At 43.6% G+C, this 23,081-nt stretch overlaps 1 protein-coding gene across 1 annotated transcript in view; it reads left to right on the top strand.

Annotated features, from left to right (window-relative positions):
- Positions 1-17,546, top strand: part of tp73 (tumor protein p73) — a 143,756-nt gene extending 126,210 nt beyond the window's left edge. Inside the window, exons 11-14 of the mRNA XM_085967271.1 lie at positions 2,850-3,006; positions 4,198-4,291; positions 5,787-6,075; positions 11,036-17,546. Coding sequence (XP_085823397.1) covers positions 2,850-3,006; positions 4,198-4,291; positions 5,787-6,075; positions 11,036-11,109 — 614 coding nt within the window. The 3' untranslated portion in view covers positions 11,110-17,546. The remainder of the gene's footprint in view (positions 1-2,849; positions 3,007-4,197; positions 4,292-5,786; positions 6,076-11,035) is intronic.
- The last annotated feature ends 5,535 nt before the right edge of the window (positions 17,547-23,081 follow it).

The following is a 23,081-nucleotide window of genomic DNA, read 5'->3' as shown; positions in this document are numbered from 1 at the left end:
TGTCAACCTCAAGTCTCAGCATTACTTGTAAATTGAATATTTATCCTCTTCTACCCCTTCAGTCCTAGAGCTTGCCCCGTGATACCCCAACAATGTGCTTCAACCCAATCTCTGCACATCAGCCTCAGCTACACTGTTCTCTGTTTTATCTTTGTGTTGTCACATTTTGGTTAATTTTATTGAGACACCCAAGTAAAGGAGCCAAAGCTTAAAGAGTACGAAATACAACAACATAAATCAAGAAGTAAGCTCAGATTAAGATTTCAGAAGGGTGGGAAGACTGAGAAAATAAGGAGTTCCACAATTCTGAGATCCTGGGAATGAATGACTTGCACCCCATCGACCTTGCCACCTCCTATGGCCTCTAGATCATCCATGTAGCTGCCTCTGCCACATTTTCTCCCTTCCCCTTGACTATTAATCTAAATCTCTTGGCAGGATCCTCACTGCCCTATCCCTGATCCCACATCTTTCTTCACTCCTATCTCCCCTCATGCCCTCCTAGCTTATTTTGTTCATGAGACCCACCTCCTGCTCTCTTGACCCCCTTTCCCACTAAACCATTGACTACTTAACTTTCATTCCTGGCCCCCATGCTAGCTGACATTGTAAATGGCTCTATCTCCTCAGTTGCTGTTCCCCATCCCTTTCAAAACCGCCGTCAACACCCTCCTCCCCAAAATACCCACCCTTGACCTCTCTGCCCTTGCAAACTACCATCCCTTTCCTCTCCAGTCCTCCATATATCACCTCCTAAGTCCATAACCATCTTTCCCACAATTCCATGTTTGAATCTCTCCAATCTGGTTTCCATCCCTGCCACGGCCTAACCAAAGTCACAAATGACATCCTCTATGACTGTGACCATGGTACATTATCTGTCCTTGTCCTCCTCGACCGCTCTACATCCTTTCACACGGTCAACCACACCATCCTTCTTTAACGCCTTTATTCCATTGTCTAGCTCAGTGGGACTGTCCTCACTTGGTTCCACTCTTACCTATCAAATCATAGCCATCTCCATCGCCAATTTCTTTCCGTCTCCACACCGTTACCTCGGGAGTCCCCCAAGGATCCATTCTGGGCCTCTTCCTTATCTACATACTTCCCCCTCGGTGTTGACAGCCAGCTCTACCTCTCCATCACCTGTCTTGACACTTTCACTGCCTCTATGTTGTCAGACTGTTTGTCCGGCATCCAGTCTTGGATGAGCTGCAATTTCCTCCAGTTAAGCATTGGGAAGCCATCATCTTTGGTCCCCACCAGAAACTGTACCCTTTCCACTGATCCCATTCCCCTCCCTAGCTACTATCTCAGGCTGAGTCAGAATGTTTGCAACCTTGACATCCTATTCAACCCCAATCTGAGCTTCCAACCCTACTGTGGAAACTGGGAGGAGGAAGAGAGTTGACATGGGGCATTTGGAGCTTAAACGAAGCAAAAGAGGAAAGTAAAGAAGAGCAAAGTTTTATCAATAAAGTGTAGGAAAGGTTGCAACACAGAGAGAAAACCATTCAGTGAGGAGCCTCTTTCAAAACTTGACCTTTTCACTTGGTGTACAATAAGGACCTAGCACGGTGGGACCTCCAACCTCTCTCATACACAAGAGGAGTGATTGGTTCCACAATCTGGTGCGCCCAGTGTGGAGCAGCATTCAGAGGGAGCACATCTCAGGAAATAGCAGGTGCATGTTCAGGATTCCCCAAGGTGCACTCCCTGTAAGCATGGCTCCTCCCTCCTCACTCCTCCCCCCTCTTTCCCCCCTCCCCCCATTGCATCACAGAATCATCCTGAAACTTTACTCCTCAATTATATTTGGGTATTTTTGTTAAATATTAAGGGAGAGAAATTCGGTATCGCCCTATTTGGGGCGCAATTATCGGCCGGGCACAAAGTTTAGCGCCTGCCGCTAATTATCGCCTCTGACTGCAAACTTGGCTTCTGTCGCCCCTGGAGCTGATTGGAGCACTAAATCAGGCGCTACACACCTCTCTTAAGGCGCTAACACTGAGGAGCGAGGCGCTACCTCAGCGCGCTGGCGAAGCTCATGTGATGTCAGTCAGCAATGGAACACAGACACACTGGTGCCGGCCAGCTCTTAAAGGGGAGGGTCGATCTTGCTCTCCATCTACACCCTGCTCATTGCAGCCTTGAATCTTGGCCTGGAGAAACCTATATATCAATTCTGCTGGAAAGAACAATGGAGAGGCCCAGGGAAAGAGCTCAGAGTGCAGCCCCCACAGTCTCTTCTAAATCGATGCAAGGAAGGGCAAATCAAAATGAACCTGTAAAGTGCTGCTCAGTACCCAAAACTCCTTCACACAGCGTTGAATCTCTCCAGAAGGCTCTCTCTCAGAATGCGTGGTGCAAAAATGTTGCTGACAAAAAAAGGCAGGAAGCGGTCGCCTTTAAATAGTGCTCCCCCAGTCCCTTCCCGACTGTAAAACATTGCCCTCAACCTGTCGTTGCTAGCGGCAGGCGGAAAGGCAGGGGGCGCCACTCAATATCCGGTCCGGGGCATTGCACGCTCGAATGACGTCATGATCTGCTGGCGCAGGAGATCGTGGCGGTAGTGTTTAGCGCCGCCGCAAAATATCTGGTCAATTTCGCAAGTGGTGCAAACATCGCTGCGCCGGGCGCTAGTTACTTTGCGCCCTCTTAGGGCGCTAACGAGAAGCGCAAAGCAACCGAATTTTTCCCCCTAATATTTTATACGCCAATGTTCAGAATGGGCCGCAGGTTGTTCCTGTAACAAAGTACCTTTTGCACCAACAAGTTGAAGCAATAAAAAGATCAGAGACTAGAGGAATGTTGCTCTCAAATTATTAAAACTGTCTTTTCTCTTCTAGGCCCAACTATAATGAACAACCACCATCATCATCACCATCATCATATACCAAACAATGGTAACATGAATGGAGGAAATTCCTCACAGTCAGCAGGCATGGGGCCTACTTCACACTGCACCCCTCCCCCGCCCTACAATGCAGACCCCGCTCTAGTCAGGTGAGCTGTCTCCTCTTCTACACCACATATCCCTCCTTCTAAACTAGACGATTAGCTGTGGGTGATTCTTTCCTAAATGGATATAATTTAATTAACATTGCATAACCCCATGTCAGCTGGGCTCGCTCAGTGATGTAGCTGCAGCTTTCTATTCATTTTTTTTGTCTTAGAAAAGCAGATGTACCTCTCCCAATGGCTCAGCAATGTGATCCAATGAGTAGCTGAGCCAGTAAGGCCCCATGGTTCGATCCTTGATCTACGCGGTTAGCTGATCCCAGCCAGCGTAGCAGTAGCGGTGCCACGGTTGGCCTCAGTGCCTCTGGATGAGGATAGGGGGAAATTTACTAGGGCTCTCCCTCCTGCTCGCTATTCAGCAACCCCTGCTGGACAGTGAGCATGTACAGGTGGTGGGTGAGGACAAGATCAGTCTTGGCTGTGATGCCTCTCATGGTCAAGCCTGCCAACATTCACTGTTCAGGTTCAAAGGTGAATAAAAAATCACGTTGGAAGAGGCATCGGAAGATGACTAGCAGCTGCGGAAATGTCCGACTCAACTCCTTCAGGAGGAGGAGGGGAGGTTAGATTAATGAGAATAACAAACGCAGGTATTGGGTAGATGATGTCATCCGAGATGCCCCATCCATTTATTACTATCCAGGCTCAATAAACCTGTAATGTTTTCCGGTCAATAAACCTGTAATGTTTTCTGGTGCGCCCATTCAACTCAATAAACCTGTAATGTTTTCTGGTGCGCCCATTCAACTCAATAAACCTGTAATGTTTTCTAGTGCGCCCATTCAGCTCAATAAACCTGTAATGTTTTCTGGTCAATAAACCTGTAATGTTTTCTGGTGCGCCCATTCAACTCAATAAACCTGTAATGTTTTCTAGTGCGCCCATTCAGCACAATAAACCTGAAATGTTTTCTGGTGCGCCCATTCAACTCAATAAACCTGTAATGTTTTCTGGTGAGCCCATTCAGCTCAATAAACCTGTAATGTTTTCTGATGAGCCCATTCAGCTCAATAAACCTGTAATGTTTTCTGGTGAGCCCATTCAGCTCAATAAACCTGTAATGTTTTCTGGTGAGCCCATTCAGCTCAATAAACCTGTAATGTTTTCTGGTGAGCCTCTTTCTATGAGGCCAGTTTTCTATTTTATGACTTGTGTTTATTGAATTTTCTTTCATAGTTTTTTAACAGGTCTGGGCTGTCCTAACTGTCTGGAATATTTCACCTCACAAGGGCTGCAGACTATGTACCACTTGCAGAACCTTTCCATGGAGGTACTGTTTACAAATACTTAAGTGCTTTATGAATGGAGACAATGACAGCTGGGCCCCTTCCTTTCTGAAAAGTTATACATTTCATGATGTAGAGGTGTGGTACGTGGGTTGGTGGGCCACCAATTTGCACCCAGATTTCCCCGCGCCTCAGAGTTCCTGATCCTACCCGCACCGGGTTGGTGAAGCATGTAGGATGTTATGGAGCATTCCCATCACGAGGGAGGAGAGAGTCTTCACCAGGCTACTCGCCTCTCCTTGGAACAGCCTCCTGGTGAGCCAGGTAAGATCAGGAACCTGTCAATGTGGCACCCTGTAGACCCAGCCACGCTGAAGCACAAGGTGTTGATGCACCCAACACGCTACAGCAATGAATCCTTTTATTAAAGACAAATGAATACTGATTTTTTTTAAATACTTAAAGTGATGTTAAGCTTGTTCCCATTCCTTCATCCTGTTAATCAAATGTTTTTCTTGCCTCCTAAGTACACTTTCCCCCCTCCCTCCTTCAATGAAGGTGCTGACTTTTGCTGGGATACAGTTCTATGGCCACTGACTGCCTCCTGGTACCTTACCCAAATGGCCATTTTTCACATGTCAGCCTAAACTGATCCAATCCTTGCCTGACATTGACCCACACACAATACAACAGGGGAAGACTGCATAGTGATCAGGAGCAGGAATCCCACCTGATGTTTTTTCCCCTCCCTGACCCTCGGACACTGAGGCCAATTGCTACTTAGCTGTGACCAGCTAACTAAGCATGGACTGGGAATTGAACCCGGGGTTTTCTAGTTTGTACGGCTCGGTTACACACCGCGTTTACCAACAAAACTATCAGGGAGCTCAAGTGACACCAGAATAATTTCCGGTCCTTCGTCCTGTAAATGCTCCACTTTCTTTTTCTCCTATTAGATTCTCGTTTTTGGGGTTTTTTTGGTCCTAATTTCTCCCCTCCTCTCTGACAGTGTTGTCCAGAGGCGGACTGGTCATATGGGAATTTGGGAGATATCCCAAGTGCCCCCGTGAATGGCTGTATTACCGCAATCCCCACCCGCCGGCTATTTCCATGAGTATCTAGAAGAAGCCCTTTTAGGGAAGCCAGTCTGTCTCTAGCGATGTCCCTCACTAGGGTACAGGTCCATGGATGTCCCTGGGTGCCATCCACCCTCCGGTTGGTTGCCCGAGTGGCCATTCTTCATGTGTGAACCTAGACAGTGAATGTCGGCAGGTTATCTAACCATGGGGATATCACAGCCTGATCCCATCCTCACCCGATGTCCACTCACCAGCACTCTCCAGTAGGAGCCACTGTTTCAGCTAGCTAATCCGCTCCGTTGTATGAAGGCTCACTACCACCTTCTCAGGGCAACTAGGGATGGGCAATAAATGCTGGCCTTGCCAGCGATGCCCACATCCCGAGACTGAATTTAAAAAATAAAATTCTGGTGCACTCTGTTACTCAGTCATTTAACGTTGTCCTTCTCTTCCTCATTAGGATCTGGGAGCATTAAAGATTCCAGAACAGTACCGCCTTCTGATTTGGAGGGGGCTTCAGGAGTTCAAACAGGGCCACGATTACAGCTCGCAGCAGCTGATCAGGTCCAGCAACAACAGCGCCACAATCAGCGGGGAGCTGCAGCGCCAGCGGGTGATGGAAGCCGTCCACTTCCGAGTGCGTCACACCATCACCATTCCCAACCGAGGGGACGACTGGGGAGACTTCGGCTTCGACGTACCCGACTGCAAGACGCGGAAACAGCCGATCAAAGAGGAGTTTACCGAGAGTGAGCTAAATTAAAGACAGAAAAGGGAAAAAGCAGAAAAAAAAACCCTGCAGCTTTTCATGTTGCTAAAAGCACTGACTGTTGTAAAATAAGCTGAGAGATTGGAGCGTATGCTCTAACTGACCATACCTGCTGTAGTGCTACAAACATTGTCCCTGGTGGGTTCATACCCAGACACATTGAATACTTTCTTTGCAAAACAAAGGGGTTTGGTTAGCAATCAAACGTGGGTCACCTCATCACTGGTTCTTCTTGCAGCTAATCTGAATGCTATGTGTTTTTCCTCTTTTGTTGCTCTATGCCTCCGTACCACCATTTCCAATCAGGAGGGTAGATTCCCTCCTACCCGATCCCCAGAAGCACCACACTCCCCACCCCCTGTCCCCCAACCACCACCACACACTCGCTGCACCCCCATCAATCCATGAATACGGGTCTGTGGTGCTTCCTCTTCAATCAAAGCACAGCATATTGTCACATCCCTCCTGTCCAGCTCTTGCTGTGCGTGTCTTTCACTCACTCTCTGCTGGACTGCCTAAAATCTTTCTAAACGTTCAACAGGCCTGTCAGTTCATTGTACAGATTGCAGGAGGGGGGGTGGTGGTCTTGCTGAACTTGGTGGTACTCATGTATTTATATATTTGTAGATTTCCACAGTTGACAGACAATTTTTTTTCTCGTTGTTAAAGAAAATGTTTGATTATGTGAACAAAATGTGTATTGAAATATTACGGACACTTGAACAGAAAGCACTTTAGCTACAGTGCAGATCTCCCCTTCCTCAAGTAGTTCCGGTCTTTATGCACATGAAAATCATCTGAGAGATACCTTGGGGGTGGGTGGGCGGAGGAGAGAGGAAAGAAGCAGAGGAGTGGAGAAAAGCCTATATTGTGAGTGTACTGTTAGAACCGAGTGACTTCTGTGTCCAGGAGGGGAGGGAGGAGTTGGATAGCTCACTGGATTAAGGCAGTATCCTATCAATTCTGGGAGTAAAAAAAACCCACTGGAAATCTGAAATAAAACAGAAAATACTGGATATATTCAACAGGTCTGTCTGCATTTATTAGGAGAGAAGGCAGATTAATGTTTCAGGTGTAGATTTAGAAACTGGAATATAAGCAGCCCCTTTAAACATGTTCCAAAGAGTTCAATATTTCTCATAAGTATTTGTTGGGTTTCCTTTTGCCAAAAAATACACCCATTGTTTCTAATTGGTTATGCATTTTTCATCATTCCATCTACAAAAACAAACCGTATTATATATAGTGTTAATCTCAATACAATCCAGTTCTATTAAGGGGCTCGCTGATCTTCCGGTTCCTGCAAAGGGTCTACACCCGAAAGGTTAATCTGTCTTTCCTCTTCTCCTTCCTCTTTTGGAATGAGTTTAAATTGAGCCAGACTCAATTTAAACTCATGCCAAGCTGTTGGGGACCCACGGGAATGGGTTTAGAGCAGAATTCACCAAGTTAACTCTTGACCCAACCCACAGCAGAAAGTCAATGGAAAAGATCATTGAGTGGAGTGTAAAAGGGGCTGCCGATTCACTATTACTTGTTTAGCGCTACTGTCCAGGAGGATTTCTGCTCCATAGTGTTCCATTGAACCCTGAGCTAACCTTTAAACCCTACATCCAGTCCATCCTCCAACACCGCCTATTTTCCCCTGCATGATATTGCCTGCCTTCATCACTTCCTCATGTTGCTGAAACTCTCATCCACACCGTTCTTACCTTCACTGTCAGCTCCTCCAACTCCCCTTTGCCAGCCTACCAAGCTCCAGCCTATACAAACTCCAGACCGCCACCACCTGCATCCTATTCCACATTAAATCCTGATCATCTATTACCCCTGCCCTCAGCAGTCTAGACCGGCTTCCTGTTCCCCTAAGCACTGTTTCAAAATCCCTGCCTTTGAACCATCATGGCTCTGGACTTTGGAATCTCATCCTAAACCAATACGTCTTGCCCCAAAACCTATTTCTTTGGACAGGCCTTCAGTCGCCTCCCTCACTCTTGTCTGCTCAGTGTTTAATCTCCCTCTCCCCACCCTACAGTGAAGCACCTTAGGATGTTCCATTAAGTTAAGTGCCCGGTATAAATGTGAATGGTGGTTGTTGCTTGGTGGGGACTGTCCTTAATAGGTCACCAATAAAGGCGTCCCAGTATAAAGGACAGGAGGCTTCATCATGTACCCTAGAAACACAGCCACCAACGTTCCAGCTCACCCTCAGTTCTGAGCCATCCCCTGCACACTCACACTTATCTCATTACGTCGTTCACTGGTATATTTGATATCAATCGTAATGGATGACAAACAAAGGCTTTGAGATACTCCAAAGCAGCCCCTGAGTCCCCAGGATCATTAGCTATTCCCTGCTTGGCTAAGTCTTCGCCTTCATAAAAATATTCCTCTGGTTGAAAGGTCTGCAAGCATTACATAAGGAAAGCTCAGAAGGGCGGTACCCACTGAATCTTCAGCATAGCGAGTGCAGGGAGAGTTAGCACCAACACCAGCTTATGGCAGCTCTCTAATGCACCCTGTGGACAGACTCCGCAGCTGCATCGTGTATAAGGATGGATGGAGGGAATCACTGCCTTTTGCAGTCAAGAGGGTGCTAGCCTGGGACCTGTAATTTTACACAGCCAAGAGCACACTGTGACTTGTAATGATATTAGATAAAGTTGCATTTGGATAATGGTGTAGGCCCAATGGAAGGTTGCTTTGTCTGAGGATTGCCATTGTAGAACAGACGTACAGAAAGACTCAATGTGCCGTTTGACCGATTACTGACCACCCGCCCCTGACTCTTTCCCTCCCCCGCCCCTGACTCTTTCCCTCCCCCGTCCCAGGCCCAATTTCCTGGTCCGTTCATTTCAGGTATTTTGATGCATGCTAGATTTTTTTTTTAACTGAGATTCTTTAACTGCTAGCTCTCGAGTGGAATTTTACAAAGGGTTCCACTGAAAGCGAGAAGTTCCATATGTTTTTTTTTAAAACTATGTGTATATATTTATATATATTTTCTTTTCTGATGTATTTTGCGGTGTACACACCTTGCAGGGCAAGGCAATTCTACCCCTTTGTTGTACTATCTAATGAAAAAAACAGTCCTTTAACCGTCTGTGGCAGGTGCAGAGTCGAGCTTTATAGCATTAGGGCTGCGGCATTGCAGCTAAAACCAGCGGCTATTGCTGTTGTCCTGTTGTAGAAAAGACTGAGCTCCTGGAAGAGTCTTCAATTCTTCCTCCGAGAGAAGATGAAAAAAAATGCCGGAAATATAACCGGAAAGTGCTGGAAGTGCACAGTGAGCCAGTCAGCGTCTGAAAGGAGGAAGACAGGTGAATGTTGATCTGTTTTTTTTGTTTCTTTCAGGTGTTGACCAAGATACCATGTATTTCCAGCACTTTCTGTTTTCAGAATGGGGCAGCCCAATACAATGCCAGGGAAAGAACAGGCTGGGTTTGGGGTGGCATCTCGGCTTTGCTGAGTAAAATTCATTCAAAACTTTTAATGGCTAATCGATACTTCCACGTCACGGGACACGTGTAAATTAGGGAGGGGGGGGGGGAGAATTGGCTTATGTTTTTTTTTGAAATAATCAGAATTTTTAGTGTCTGGTTTTACATTTTAGATATTGCTTCCATGAAACTTCCGGGCAGTGCAGCCCACACCAAGCGGGCGGCAGGCCTGGTTTTGATAGGGTCGGCAGCTGCCCAATTCTGCTCGCACGTCCCTGGGTTGGGCCAGTTTAAAACACATTAAACTTGATGTGGAGTGCAGAGTATAATTTTTTTTTTCGTATTGTAATTGAGGTACTGGCACAGGACTTGGTTAATATTCTGGGCATCTGTAAAAGCTGAGCAGTGGAGGCAAGGAAAAGGATCATCGGCCTGACAACAGAGCGCTGAGCCACCTCCAGCAGTCGGGTTACCACCTGGAGGTTTCATCACATGACCTCCAACCGCCCCGCCCCATCAAATAGCCTTTCCCCCCCCCCCCTCACCATCTCCAATATTTTTATAACCAAATAAACAAAAGTGTTCAAAGAAAATTTGAAAAAAAGCACTTTTTTTTAAACTGTCCCGATAATTTTTAGGTAGCTCGCAGCAGTGCCCAGGAGATTAATCTTTAATTCTTGGATACTCCAGGACAATCCTGGAGGGTTGGCAAGTGCAGCCCTCTACCCCATCAGGCAGGGGGGTGTTAATGGCACTGGTGGTAGATTTAAAGAGGAAGGCAGGAGATAAATAACAAAAATAGGGAGGCCTTTATCAAAAATAAACATGCTTTGGAATATGCATTCAGAGAAGCTCTTTGTAAAGAGTGTGCCGGGAATGTTACCCATGGCCTTTTAAAGAGGTTAGAGTGCGTGTTTATTAAGATTGCAGTGCATCAGAGAATGAGATGATTAACTTCCCCTTTCCATGTTAAGGGGCTTGTGTTCTCTCTCAATACCCTACACCAGATTTCTTATGGTGTTAAGCGCTGTCATTATACAGTCATATTGTTGTTGCTAAGAGGTTTAAGTTGCTCTGTGCACTATTTTTAGCTGACTGGTTAACGGGTTCCAGTTACATTTCTGCCCTTAGTATTTCAACACAGTTAGTGACCTGTTTGTTGTAAAAGGGCTAACCAGTGCACTGTAAAGAACAGACCGAGCAAGTTAATGTCGGACGTTTTCAAGCTCTGTTAAAACAAGTAAAATCTGAGGAGCCAGCGTTTGCTACAGCACAAAGCAACAACTGGCACGGCAGAGATTCAGGAAATAAATTACCCCCACCCCCAAAAAAAGGTGTCTCCAAAATGATGGCAGAGGCTGGCACCTCCATTTCTAAGTTGGGGAACGGTTCATAGCACAAGAATCAGCGAAATAGCATTAACAGGGAGAAAGCAAATGTAAATTGTCTTTTTTAAATCAGTCGTTTTCTCACCAATGTTTCTCCCCTCCTCTCCTGAAGGTGCTGACTCTTGGGGTCCGTCTTCCACAGGTACTGCTCACCCTCTAGTCCAAGGGGCGGCTCTTTATTTGTGAGATCAGATGGTGAGTGTCAACAGGTTATTCAACTGCAGGGTGCATCACAGCCGAGCCCAATGTTGTCCTCAGCCGACATCCGCATACATGCAGTTTCCAGTAGGGGTCACTGGATGGGCAATCCTGACTGATTTTCTCCTGCCTTGCCCAGGGTGCAAAGGCTAATTGTACTGTTCCTACTGTCATCCTGTCTGAGATCATCTAACTCAGTAGACTGGGGATGAACTCTCGGGCCAAATCCAAGTTGCTAGCAACCTTTATTATGGCCATACAAGTATCAGTAGCCTTTTATGAATGTCCTGACAGCGAACATTATGAATTCAGTTAACCATTATGAGGGCTCTGAAACAGAACAAAACAGCCAATAAGTAATTAAAATAATATCTTATAAATATTAGTAATTTTCCTGTGGTGTTGCCTGTAGTCAGTGGATGAATATACAAAATTGACGGGCAGGAAAAGACCAGCCGGTCCATCAAGCCTGCCCTACACCATGATGACCAGAGCATCACAACTAAACACTTCTTCCCACACATCCACTACACAGCATTGTAATCTCCTGGGAGAGGCAAAAAACCCCAGGGCCAATAAGGGAAAAAATCCTCTGGAAAAATCCTCTCCAACCCCCTTAGGTGATTGAAACTAGTCCAGGAAATCACATGTACCAAGTATTATCTATAAAGACACTTACCTTCTATATGATACGATCTCTGCCCCAATCAAGAACTGGACCAGCTCCCTCTTGAAGGCGTGCAGAGAGTCAGCACCCAACCCACCCAACCCATTGACCAGAACCTGATTAGGCTACAGCTCTGTGATTCGCTCCGAGTTCCCCATCTTTATATTCTCTAAACAGGTGTCACGTTTGTTATCTTGGAATTAGCCTGCCAGTCACTCACTGTCTGAAATCACACAAGAAAAATGGGTGAGGTACCAGGCCCACACTGGCACAATGGAGCTGTGGCCAGGCAAAGCATTGAGGGGAGAACATTCGGTGGGGGGAGGGGGCAAAAATGCCCATTTATTTCCAGAGTTTTTAAAACACTGAAAATCCATGTTAACAGTCAGCCTCCTCCCTCCTCTGGTTCATAACAACATGTCCCACGTAAGCACGAGCACCTCATAATGTAGCATACGGAACAGACTATTGATACAGAGTACAGGTGATCAGCCTAACTGTATACAGAGAGTGGCTTTTCGGTTTCTGTATCTTTCAAGTCCTCCAAAGAAATGCTGAAAACCATGCTCCTTTATACACCATATATTTTGGCTACATCAAATGAAAATATCATAGATAAGACTGCATGACGTATCTATTCCCAAATCCTTTGAAGCCAGACTATTCATATAAACACTTCTAGTTGTTTACTTCAAAGCTACTCCCCCTAAACAAGACTTCCTGATGTAAGAGTTAGTAACATCTTTTAAGAATAAGCTTTATCAACCATTATCTTTCTATACTATAGCTAATAAATACCTCTGCCTATGTTCTATTGCCCTAGCCCCTGAAGTTACAGTTTAATCACTCATGGCTGACGTCATTACGAACACTTATTTCCTTACACAAGTCCTTTACATATCAGAAGACAAGCTATGCTTTCCCCTCACACTTCAGAGTCATCCTTTTTATACTGGAAAGCCTGTTGCTCCATGATACAAAGAAGTTCGACTGTTAACCCTTAACTCCCCAAGCTGTCCAACATACATCTCTTTTTATTTCTTCTTATTCATGCTCATATAGTGAGATAGACTGTTTATACAGTGTAATTCTAGTCCATAGGTGCTCAACTATGTTTTAAACTGTCACCCACCATTCATGATTTCCAAAGGATAGATGTCCCCTTTTCAATGTCCGCATTACATTGTATCATATACACTGTCACTCATTTAATGTCAGGGTTTTAAACTACAGAAGAAATCCAAGAAAATTGTTACCTTTACTACTTCTCAATCTTAATCACCAACAGCCCCTGGTGGCCCCTCATGGGCTAATTTAAGGTTTAATTTCATTAGCATTACATAACTATCTTGATTCATTCGCTTGTCTTGTCTAAGTTCCACTTGATTAATATTACACATCATGATACAGACAAAGACAATCATAATACAGTGTAAAGAACACTACATTGTACCATATGATCAGGTAATCATAGCCTTAAAAGATTCTCCAGCTCTCCTTTTACCATTATCCATCTTGTGGATATTCCCGCTAAGAATAATTTCCCAACTAGCTTTCAGTTGTCCCAATTTCATTGTTAACTCAAAAGGAACTCAACCCTGAATTTTAGAAATCCAAATTCTATGTCCCTATTTACTTTCATTTCAATCCCTCTGATAGGTACCAGTGTGCTTAACTCTGTATTGTTTCATTAAAAGTCTGTTTCGCTATGGAGTATATATCAGTACATTGATTAAAATTTCTCACTTCCCTAAGCCACATTAACCATTTCATGTTGTGCTGTTGTCAAGTAACTGAGCATGTCTGAGACCCGTTCTTTAGTGCATCTTCATCATGCATTTCCTCATGCTAGTTACCTCATGCACAACATATCACATTTGCACACACACCAGTGGTATCCCAATATCATACCACACTTGACATCAGATACAAGTCATTCCTGGGCTTTTGTTACCTTATCAAAAGATTGGAAGTCTTTTCTCATCTCTCCCTGCATGGTCCCAATGTCTAGGATAGTGGGCAGGCTATCAAATACACTTTCCTCATTGTTCAGTATAGGCAAAGGCATAAACATCTTCAAGAGAAACCTATCAATCAGTGATTCTCACCTACACTTTCCTGACTTTCGATACATTGATACCAAATTGAAATCCTTTCAGAAATCATGTTACTCAGGTGATTTATGTTACTCAGGGATGCACTCACACATCTTTTCCTAACCCCTGTTTGGGTTCCTGAAATTCACCCATAATCACCTAGGAAAATATTTTAGAAAAATTCCCATTTGGTGATGCAATTTCCCGTTGTTCCTATCTTATATCCTAAATCCTCTGATTCAATTTTACACATCCCAATATATTACCATTTCATCTCATTCATGAGCCCTGGAGGAACTTTAATGTCCAATATAATATGAGCATTACCATTTAACAAAGTTTGCAAATCAATCCAAGTTATTAACACATTTTTGTTCATGCCACTTAACCTCTTAAAAATATTGTGCCTGAGTCCATTCTATCATTTCAAAATTATTCCAATTCCAGAGAGCAATTCAGTCTGCAAGATGAGGAATGTTAGTTACCTTTAACACAACAGTCTCCCCCAATAAACTTTCTTTCTTAATACACAGCATTGGACAGGAATCACTTCGACTGGACCTGTTCAAAAATAAAATGTGATGATCCCCTTGAGCTTCAGATAAATGTCCCTTTCCAAATGCTTGAACATCAACTTATATCAATTCACTAATCAATTTTAATTTCACAAACAAATTATGCCCAGGCTTGGCGGTTTTACAAAGGAGACAGAAGTACTTGCAGTTACGTATGGATGTAAATCTTCTATATTTCCCCCTTGAACATTCTGTCTTGGAAGATAACAAATGACTCTGAATAGGTTAAATCCAAGCATTGGAAGGGCAAAATCTTAAGTCCAAGTTTGTCACCACGCTGTGACATTCAAGATCTATCAATGTCTGCAGATAATAACTTAAATTCTGAATACTACTGGAGCTCCCACAGCACTTTTCCAGCAAAGGTTGCTCTGTAACAGCTTGAAGTCATTTTATGTCAAAGAACCACTCTTGGTAATCTTGCACTATCAATGCTCTGCTTAAAAGAAAAACAGAAAATCCATTGTCGCTTTTCTTAAGAGCCCAATGGGTTAATTTGTCAATTCCTGATTCTCTTCTGTCACTGTGGGGAAATATCCACTCAAATTAAAACTTAAAACCTAATAATGCCCAAAATGTTTACATTTAGCAATGCAAAAGTTGTTGCTTAGTGAATTAGAAACAGAGTTAATCTGATACCAGAAAACAAAAAAAACCACACAGCTGTTTGTGGAAAGAGTTAACTTTTTTTGCATTTCAAAAGACAAACCCAGACATCATCAGTCAATGTCAGCTTGTGTCACACAGCCTTTCGCAGCCTTTAAGTAAACTTAAAAAAACTTTCACCAAATAAAAAAAGAACCAAACTGTTACTTTTGCCGTCTTTGTCTTTAAAACTTGCAAAGATCCTGAAACAATTAAATTCAGAAATAAATTTCAGCTTCTTTTACTTCCAATTTTTCAAAACATGAGCCATGAAGGCACAAAATGTTACCAATTTTTTTTATCCATCCCCAGGAATTAAAAATCAGGTAAAACAGCAGAAATCATTAGCAATGCCACTCTACCACTTTAAACATTCTGTGAAACAAGTCTGTCGTACAATCTAACTACAGGATGTCTTCAGAGTGTTATCATACACACAGGAGTAGCATTTCCCCCTTTTTTTCCTCTCTGGTCACACATTCCAGTACCACAAAGATGATTAAACAATCAGAATCAAGTCCCTGGCATTGGTCAGAAATTCCCAAAAAAATTGCCAATTATGTGATGTGATTGTCTCATGTCCGGAACTAGAGACTTTCACACAATTTACAACAACCAAAATTCCACCGTGGACACAATAAAAGTCTGATTTTCACAATTTAATAGAACAGTTTACCTCAATAGCTCCAATTTAATTCAGACCAATATTTTAAACACCATGCATCTTGAAAAAGAGGGAGAAGCCACAGCCAGTGATACAGTAACATGCATGCATGCTTTGTAAAGAGACATTAACATCACACTGAAAACAAAAAAACTTCTGTAGAACAGTAAAAAAGAGACATGATCTTCCCTTTTCTCCTTTATTCCATCATACACTAATTTATCATTTTTTATTTAAAGCAATTTTCAATTTCTGATGTTTTCTACTGAATCCCATGCTGTACTGATTCAAAATCTCAAACTCACAGTCCGTGTCCTCACCCAAGCCTGTACCTCCTGCACAATTCTTAACATGTTTCTCTGGTATATGGGAGGGATGTAATGACATAGACTAAAGGGTGAAGTGAACGCTGAAGATTCAGTCGAGAGTCCCAATCCTTTTCTCAGTTCGCGCTTTGGAATCGCTATAACTGCCTCTCTCAACATTCCAACTCCCTTTCCGCATCCCTTTAGACCATGCTTAGAACTCCCACATTTGAGCTTTTCTCTGAACATCTCATCAGTTCTGAGACAGCCCATTCCTACAGAAACTTTAAGTGCTTCTGAGCAAGCTTCTCCCATTGCTTTCATCTCTTAACTGTTTCTGCATCAGTTTCTCATCCATGGCTTCCTTCACCGAATTAATGAGCAACACCTCAGACTGTTCTTTCATTAGCCCAAGGCCACTGGCTTTTTGTTTCTGCTTCTGTTCCTGTTTCTGTAGGCACACATTTTCCACTGCCTTTTCTATCTGTAGTCTGTCCACCTCAACTTCTAAGCTAAGTACTTTATCTTCCAATTCCTCTCTCTCTCATCACGCATTTGCACCACAGCATCATGAGTACCAGGAAGGAATTAGTAGCTTGCACAGTGTGGACCCTGACTGCATCACACTCCTCTTTAAGTTTCTTCAAGACCCTATTTTCAGCATGTTTCATCCACAGGGCAGCTATTCTCAGAGCCTTGCAATAGGTATGTTCTCTGTCTCCTTTCATTTTGTTTCTGTTGAAACAGGAACATTTTCTGTCTACTATCTTTTTGTTTCTGCAGACACACATTCTCCAGTGCCTGCTCAATTTCCTCTCAGCTCCCGGTTAAAATTTCTTTGGAAAAACTGTAAGGTCCCCCCCTTACTTGCTCCATGATACTAAAAAGTTTGACTGTTAACCCTTAACTCCCCAAGATGTCCAACATACATCTCTCCAGGATGTCCAACAATCCACAGCAATGTTCCCTTTAAGCTGCGTGGCCGCAGCGTTCTGCAGCCGGCTCACCAGCTTTTAAATAGGAAAAACCGCATATGCTCGGTATTTTGAATGGGCCGTACAGCCCCTTAAAGGGGTCGTGCACCCAAAAGAAATTAAAGGGAACATTGGTCCACAATACTCAGAACCCAGAAATAATCTGCAATTTTTTAATATTGTGAACTCACTGTCTAGGAGCTCTTTCTCAGTCATAATCTGGTGCACACACTGTAAAATTACATTTTGGGCACTTGTGTGACCCATCGCCTCTGAATAGTAGCAATTTAAAGCACTTTATTGCTTTAAAGATTTAAGATTTTAAAAAAAGGAAAAAAAATATTGTTTCAATGTCAACTAATGCTTTTTAAGCCAGTATTAATTGTTACCTTATACTCCAAACAAGTTGTAACTGTGTACTTTTCTTTATTATTTGTAATGTATCCTTTGAAATTATGTTTCAAGAGGTTTTGTAACACAATAAAGCACATGGATCCTGTATCTCTGTATCAGTATTTATTGTTGCTTGTTTCAGAAGTTCGATTCGATTACACAAGTTTGCACGCTCTCCTAGGCAACTACCTCATGGGGAATAAGTCAAATTCCAGTTTCATTCCATGCATTTTCCTGAATTTTTAAACAGGGATCTGCAAATTTCTCTATGAAAATCAAAAATCATTGCAGATACACAAGTCTTGCACAGTTCTGTGTATTGGCTAGAATTATGTATCGATAGGACAACAACAACGTGTATTTATATAGCGCCTTTAACGTAGTAAAACGTCCCAAGGCGCTTCACAGGAGTATTAAAAGACAAAAAGATTTGACACCGAGCCTCATAAGGAGAAATTAGGGCAGGTGACCAAAAGCTTGGTCAAAGAGGTAGGTTTTAAGGAACGTCTTAAAGGAGGAAAGTGAGGTAGCGAGGCGGAGAGGTTTAGGCAGGGAATTCCAGAGCTTAGGGCCTAGACAACAGAAGGCACGGCCACCAATGGTTGAGTGATTATATTCAGGGATGCTCACGAGGGCAGAATTAGAGGAGCGCAGATATCTCAGTGGGGGGGGGGGGTGGGGCAGAAGGAGATTACAGCGATAAGGAGGGACGAGGCCATGGGGGGATTTGAAAACAAGAATGAGAATTTTGAAATTGAGGTGCTGCTTAACCGGGAACCAATGTAGGTCAGCAAGCACAGGGGTGATGGGTGAACGGGACTTGGTGCGGGTTGGGACACGGGCAGTCGAGTTTTGGATCATCTCAAGTTTACATAAGGTAGAATGTGGGAGGCCAGCCAGGAGTGCGTTGGAATAGTCAAGTCTAGAGGTAACAAAGGCATGAATGAGGGTTTCAGCAGCGGATGAGCTGAGGCAAGTGCGGAGACAGGCGATGTCACGGAGGTGGAAATAGGCAGTCTTTGTTATGCTGCGGATATGTGGTTGGATGCTCATTTCAGGGTGAAATATGACACCAAGGTTGTGAACCTTGTCATTCCAGGTCAAGATCGTTGATTTGCAGGGAGTTGAAGCCATATTTCAGTTAAATACAAATTCCTGAACAACGGCAACTTTTATAACTTAATTTCTTTACTGTTTTTTTAAGGAGCTAATTTTTTCATTTGCCATCCTGAAGTTGCCAACTCGCGTTGGTTGGGGTATAGTTCCAGTAGTGGCTGCTGCCCTTCCCTACCTTACCCCAGCTGCTGTCCTTTATGTTTAAGCCTACATAGGTGGTGTTGTTGGGTATTCTGTCCAATCTCTATCTTGTCTAGACACACAGTTTACAACAGAGGGGTCACTGGACAGAGATCAGGAGCAGGAACTCTGGCTCCATATTCCCCTCATACACCATCAGCTAACTCAGCATAGATAAATCAGACTTGGTAAACCTCCCCGTGTGGCTCAATACCACATGTTAAAGATCCCATGGTACTGTTTCAAAGAGCATAGGAGTTCTCCCCAGTGTCCTGGCCAATATTTATCCCTCAACCACCATCACTAAAAAACAGATTACCTGGTCATTGTCACATTGCTGCTTGTGGGAGCTTGCTGTGTACAAATTGGCTGTCGCGTTTCCTACATTACAACACTGACTGCACTTCAAAAGTATTTCATTGGCTGTAAAGCACTTTGGGATGCCCTGAGGTCGTAAAAGGAGCTATATAAAAGCAAGTTCTTTCTTTCATATCACGTGGTGCATTTGCCCACTAGGCTACTGTAGAATCCCCTCCCCGCATGCTCATCAAAGCGAGAGAGATTAGTGCTGGCTAATGGAACATTTTCTATTTAAGGCACTCTGTCAGCATCATGCACTTCTATGTCTGATATAAGGTTAGATGCAGAATAAAACTCCTTCGATTCTGCCCCAACTAAGTGTCTAACTCCCATTCTTGAAAAAGCAGCTGCCTACTGCATCAGTGTGACAGATTCCACTTCTAGCACTGACCATCTTGTGGCCTCGTGCGAGTGAGATTAGTATAGAATTCAGGGCCAGTGTTTGTGCCCACTTGGAACTCAGTTGAAACTGGCTAAAACGCCTTTCATGTAGAATCCTCAGTTAGTGGATGGAAGAAACTTTCATCCCTTTCGGCAGGACCGGATTTGAATTTCAGTGAGGCAATCAAAGCTAACAGTTCAGAAATGTTTCACCCCAAATCGTTTTATTTGTAAGACTAACATTGTAAAAATTAAAACAAAAACCAAATTGGAGACAGTTGATCTGAGTAAAATTATGTACATTTGAACCACATTGTTAAACCACATTTGAAGAATATTGGAAAATATCAATGAATATATATATATCAATATTTAAAAAAGACAGCAAGCACTACACTCCAGGGTTCAGTGATCAGCAAGAATCAAACAGGGAAACCTCCGAAGTACTGTTACTGTTCAACAACAGATAACATTGTTAGTGAATTCAAATACTGCTCTTCCAAAGATATTTTGTTTTATTGTAAAAAGAGTCCGTTGAAACAGATTTATTTTTTAAATTACAAGTACAGCTCAATCTTTTACAATAGTAAAATAGCACCAATTGATTAGGATAAAGTTGTAACAAATACCAGATGTATGATATTGTTGGGCTCGTTTTCCCTTTAGAAAATGGAGGGGCAGTATACTCATCTGGGAATTACAATCCTCTTAATTCTTTGTCCCAATTTTCCTCTGTTCTCTTCGCTTGCTCAGTACAGTTCCATGAACATTGGTTCACCACCAGTACTTGACCAAGTGGTCATTCTTCAAGCCTAATCTTAGACAATGAACATCAGCAAGTTATTCAACCCACATTATGAGAAAGGGCATCACAGCCAGCCCAGATCCTTTCCTCACCTGAAGTCAGCACCTGAACACTTTTTAGTAGGAGTCACTAGATAGCAACAAACAGTAAGGACGTTGGCTGAATTTCCCTTCTTTAGCCCAGGGATGCTGGGGCTGATTGGTGCATCCTTACTGCTAACCCGCCTGAGGTCCGCTAACTCAGCACAAACTGGAGATTGAACCTGGGTCCAATCTGGTTTCAAAGCACCTTTATACCTTTTTACAAAATATCACTTCGTTTCTGAAGCACCATCACCATCCTCACATCACTTGATCAGAAACCTAATCACAGTATATATTCACATCCCTTCGATCATTGCCCATGTCGAGTATTGTTACATATTAGAAACCCACAGGTGCTGTGGAAGGAGCGAAAGGGAGCCACACCTCTGGTAAACCCATCAGGTGGAGGAGACAACTAAATAATTAGGGCACTAATCAGGTTGAGTGCTACAAAAAACTCTTCAGCTTTAATAAGAAAACCCTGGAAGGTTAGGAATGTTCCCTGTAAGCTGTGCTTTGTTCTGTGCAGCCTGTTTCTTTCAATGCATGGTCCCTTTAAATTTCTGCGCATGCGCAGTATTTCCAAAGTAAAAGCTGTGAGCAGAGTGCGTGGGACCTCGCACGCAGCTTAGAGGGTACATAAGAAATAGGAGCAGCATTAGGCCATTTGGCATTTCGGGCCTGCTCCGCCATTCAATAAGATCATGGCTGATCTTCTACCTCAACTCCACTTTCCTGCACTATCCCCATTTCCCTTGATTCCCTTAATATCCAAAAATCTATCGATCTCTGTCTTAAACATTGGTTCGGATGCTCTTACATTTCTGGGACCGAGGGTCAAATCCAGTTCCGACTGATGGGTTGAAAGTCTTCACTCTCCATTGGTTTTAAGGGTCCCAGAGTGAAATGTTTCAGGGACTGGTCGACACCTCAGGGAATAGTATCTAATAGACACTTGTAGTAATATCATGATAATTGTATGAGGTTCATTTAGGGTTGTTGAAATGGGACTTTGTTGCTTTATTTTAAGCATCTTTCAGTTTGATTGAACTACGTTAGATTATTGCATTAGTGATTCCCTTTAAAATGGGGCACTCGTGGCAATGTCACTAGTGCCACCCCCATCGGTCCATTAAAATAGGCCCACTGTGAAATGAGTTTTGGTGCTTGCAAACCTGTTCTCAGTGAGAGAACTGAAGAAATAGGCTGCAAGTGTGGCAATTTTGCATTGGTGGAGTGAAGGGTGGGGTGGGGTATTCTGCTGCGGGTACAGTTAGTGCACAGACTATTTGAACCTTGTGAATATTTGATGCTGATACTGGATGCTATAAGTTCCATTACTCAGCACTGCTATCTCTGACCCGGCTGGAATTCTGTGGTCATCAAAACCATTGCCAGAATATTTTTTTTTATTTTTTAAAGTGCCTAATGGCTGAGCGGGTAAATACAGCACAAGAGGCCACACAGAGCAAGGAAGGTCAAAGTTGGGTCCCTCGCCTGTGCAGTTAGCTGCGACAGTGAAACTGCTAGACCTGCTTTTAGCATCTTCAAGCTAGGTGGCAGTAGAGACTGGAAGGAACCAAATGAAAAAAAAAAGCAACCTTATTTCACTCAATAGGCACAGTGAGAGCTGCTGACCATACATGTGCAGGGACATCAGGCGAGCTCAGATTCTGGTCTAATGCCCCTTCCTGCATGCATAACCTGCTAACCATCACTCCCCAGGTTCACATATGCAAAGTTCTGCTGGTGCCACAGGGGGAGGGGGGTAAAAAGAGACACAGAAAAAAAGAGAAGCAAGCTGCCACTGTGTTGACCTTTCCAGAATCTTGCGAAAGGACGATTAAAATTAGACCAACTGAAAATTCTGACTTAACACGACAATTAACCGTGTAACTTGGGTCTGGCTCTGAAACTTGAGCCTCAAATCATTACAAAAAATTCTAATCATCATTAACCTATTGTTCTGCTATTTTTCTTTAGCAAAATCTATCTTTTTGCTTGTACGAACAGTAATTGGGCACAATCGCCAGTGGAAATCCAGTCACAAATGCAGGTTACATTGATGATTTAGCAACAAATGACCGACAATGTCAGCCCTGGCTCAGTGGATAGCACTCTCGCCTTGAGTCAGAAGGTTGTGGGTTCAAGTCCCACTCCAGGAACTTGAACACAAAATCTAAGCTGACATGCCAATGCAGTACTGAGGGAGTGCTGCACAGTTGGAGGCGCTGTCTTTTGGATGAGACGTTATACAGAGGCCCCGTCTGCCCTCTCAAGTGGACATAAAAGATCCCATTGGCACTATTTCGAAGAGCGGCAGGGGAGTTCTCCCCGGTCTCCTGGCCAATATTGATCCCTCAGCCAAGAAACAATTAGCTAGACATTATCTCATTGATGTTTGTGGGACCTTGCTGTGCACAAATTAGCTGTTGGGTTTGCCTACATAACAAAAGTACTTCTGGCTGCAAAGTGCTTTGGGATGTCCTACAGTTGTGAAAGGCGCTATAGAAATGCAAGGTCTTTTATATGCCAACAGTGACCAAATGCTACATGTATGCCTGCACATAGGGCAGCAAGAGGTAACAATGCATTCTGTAGCACAATGCCACCTCCAGGACAAGATGCACTCGCTCAAAAAGCTTTCACAATTTATTTTGTTGGAATTCCCTTCTCTTGAATCCCAGATACAGCAACGTCTCTGGGATACATGGAA

The sequence above is a fragment of the Somniosus microcephalus genome, chromosome 25 (assembly GCF_052327205.1).
Source record: "Somniosus microcephalus isolate GS21.2 chromosome 25, FLI_Smic_1.0, whole genome shotgun sequence".
Classification (NCBI taxonomy): Eukaryota; Metazoa; Chordata; class Chondrichthyes; order Squaliformes; family Somniosidae; genus Somniosus; species Somniosus microcephalus.
Note: the sequence above shows the minus strand (reverse complement) of the source record. Positions and strands in the feature narration are given on the sequence as shown.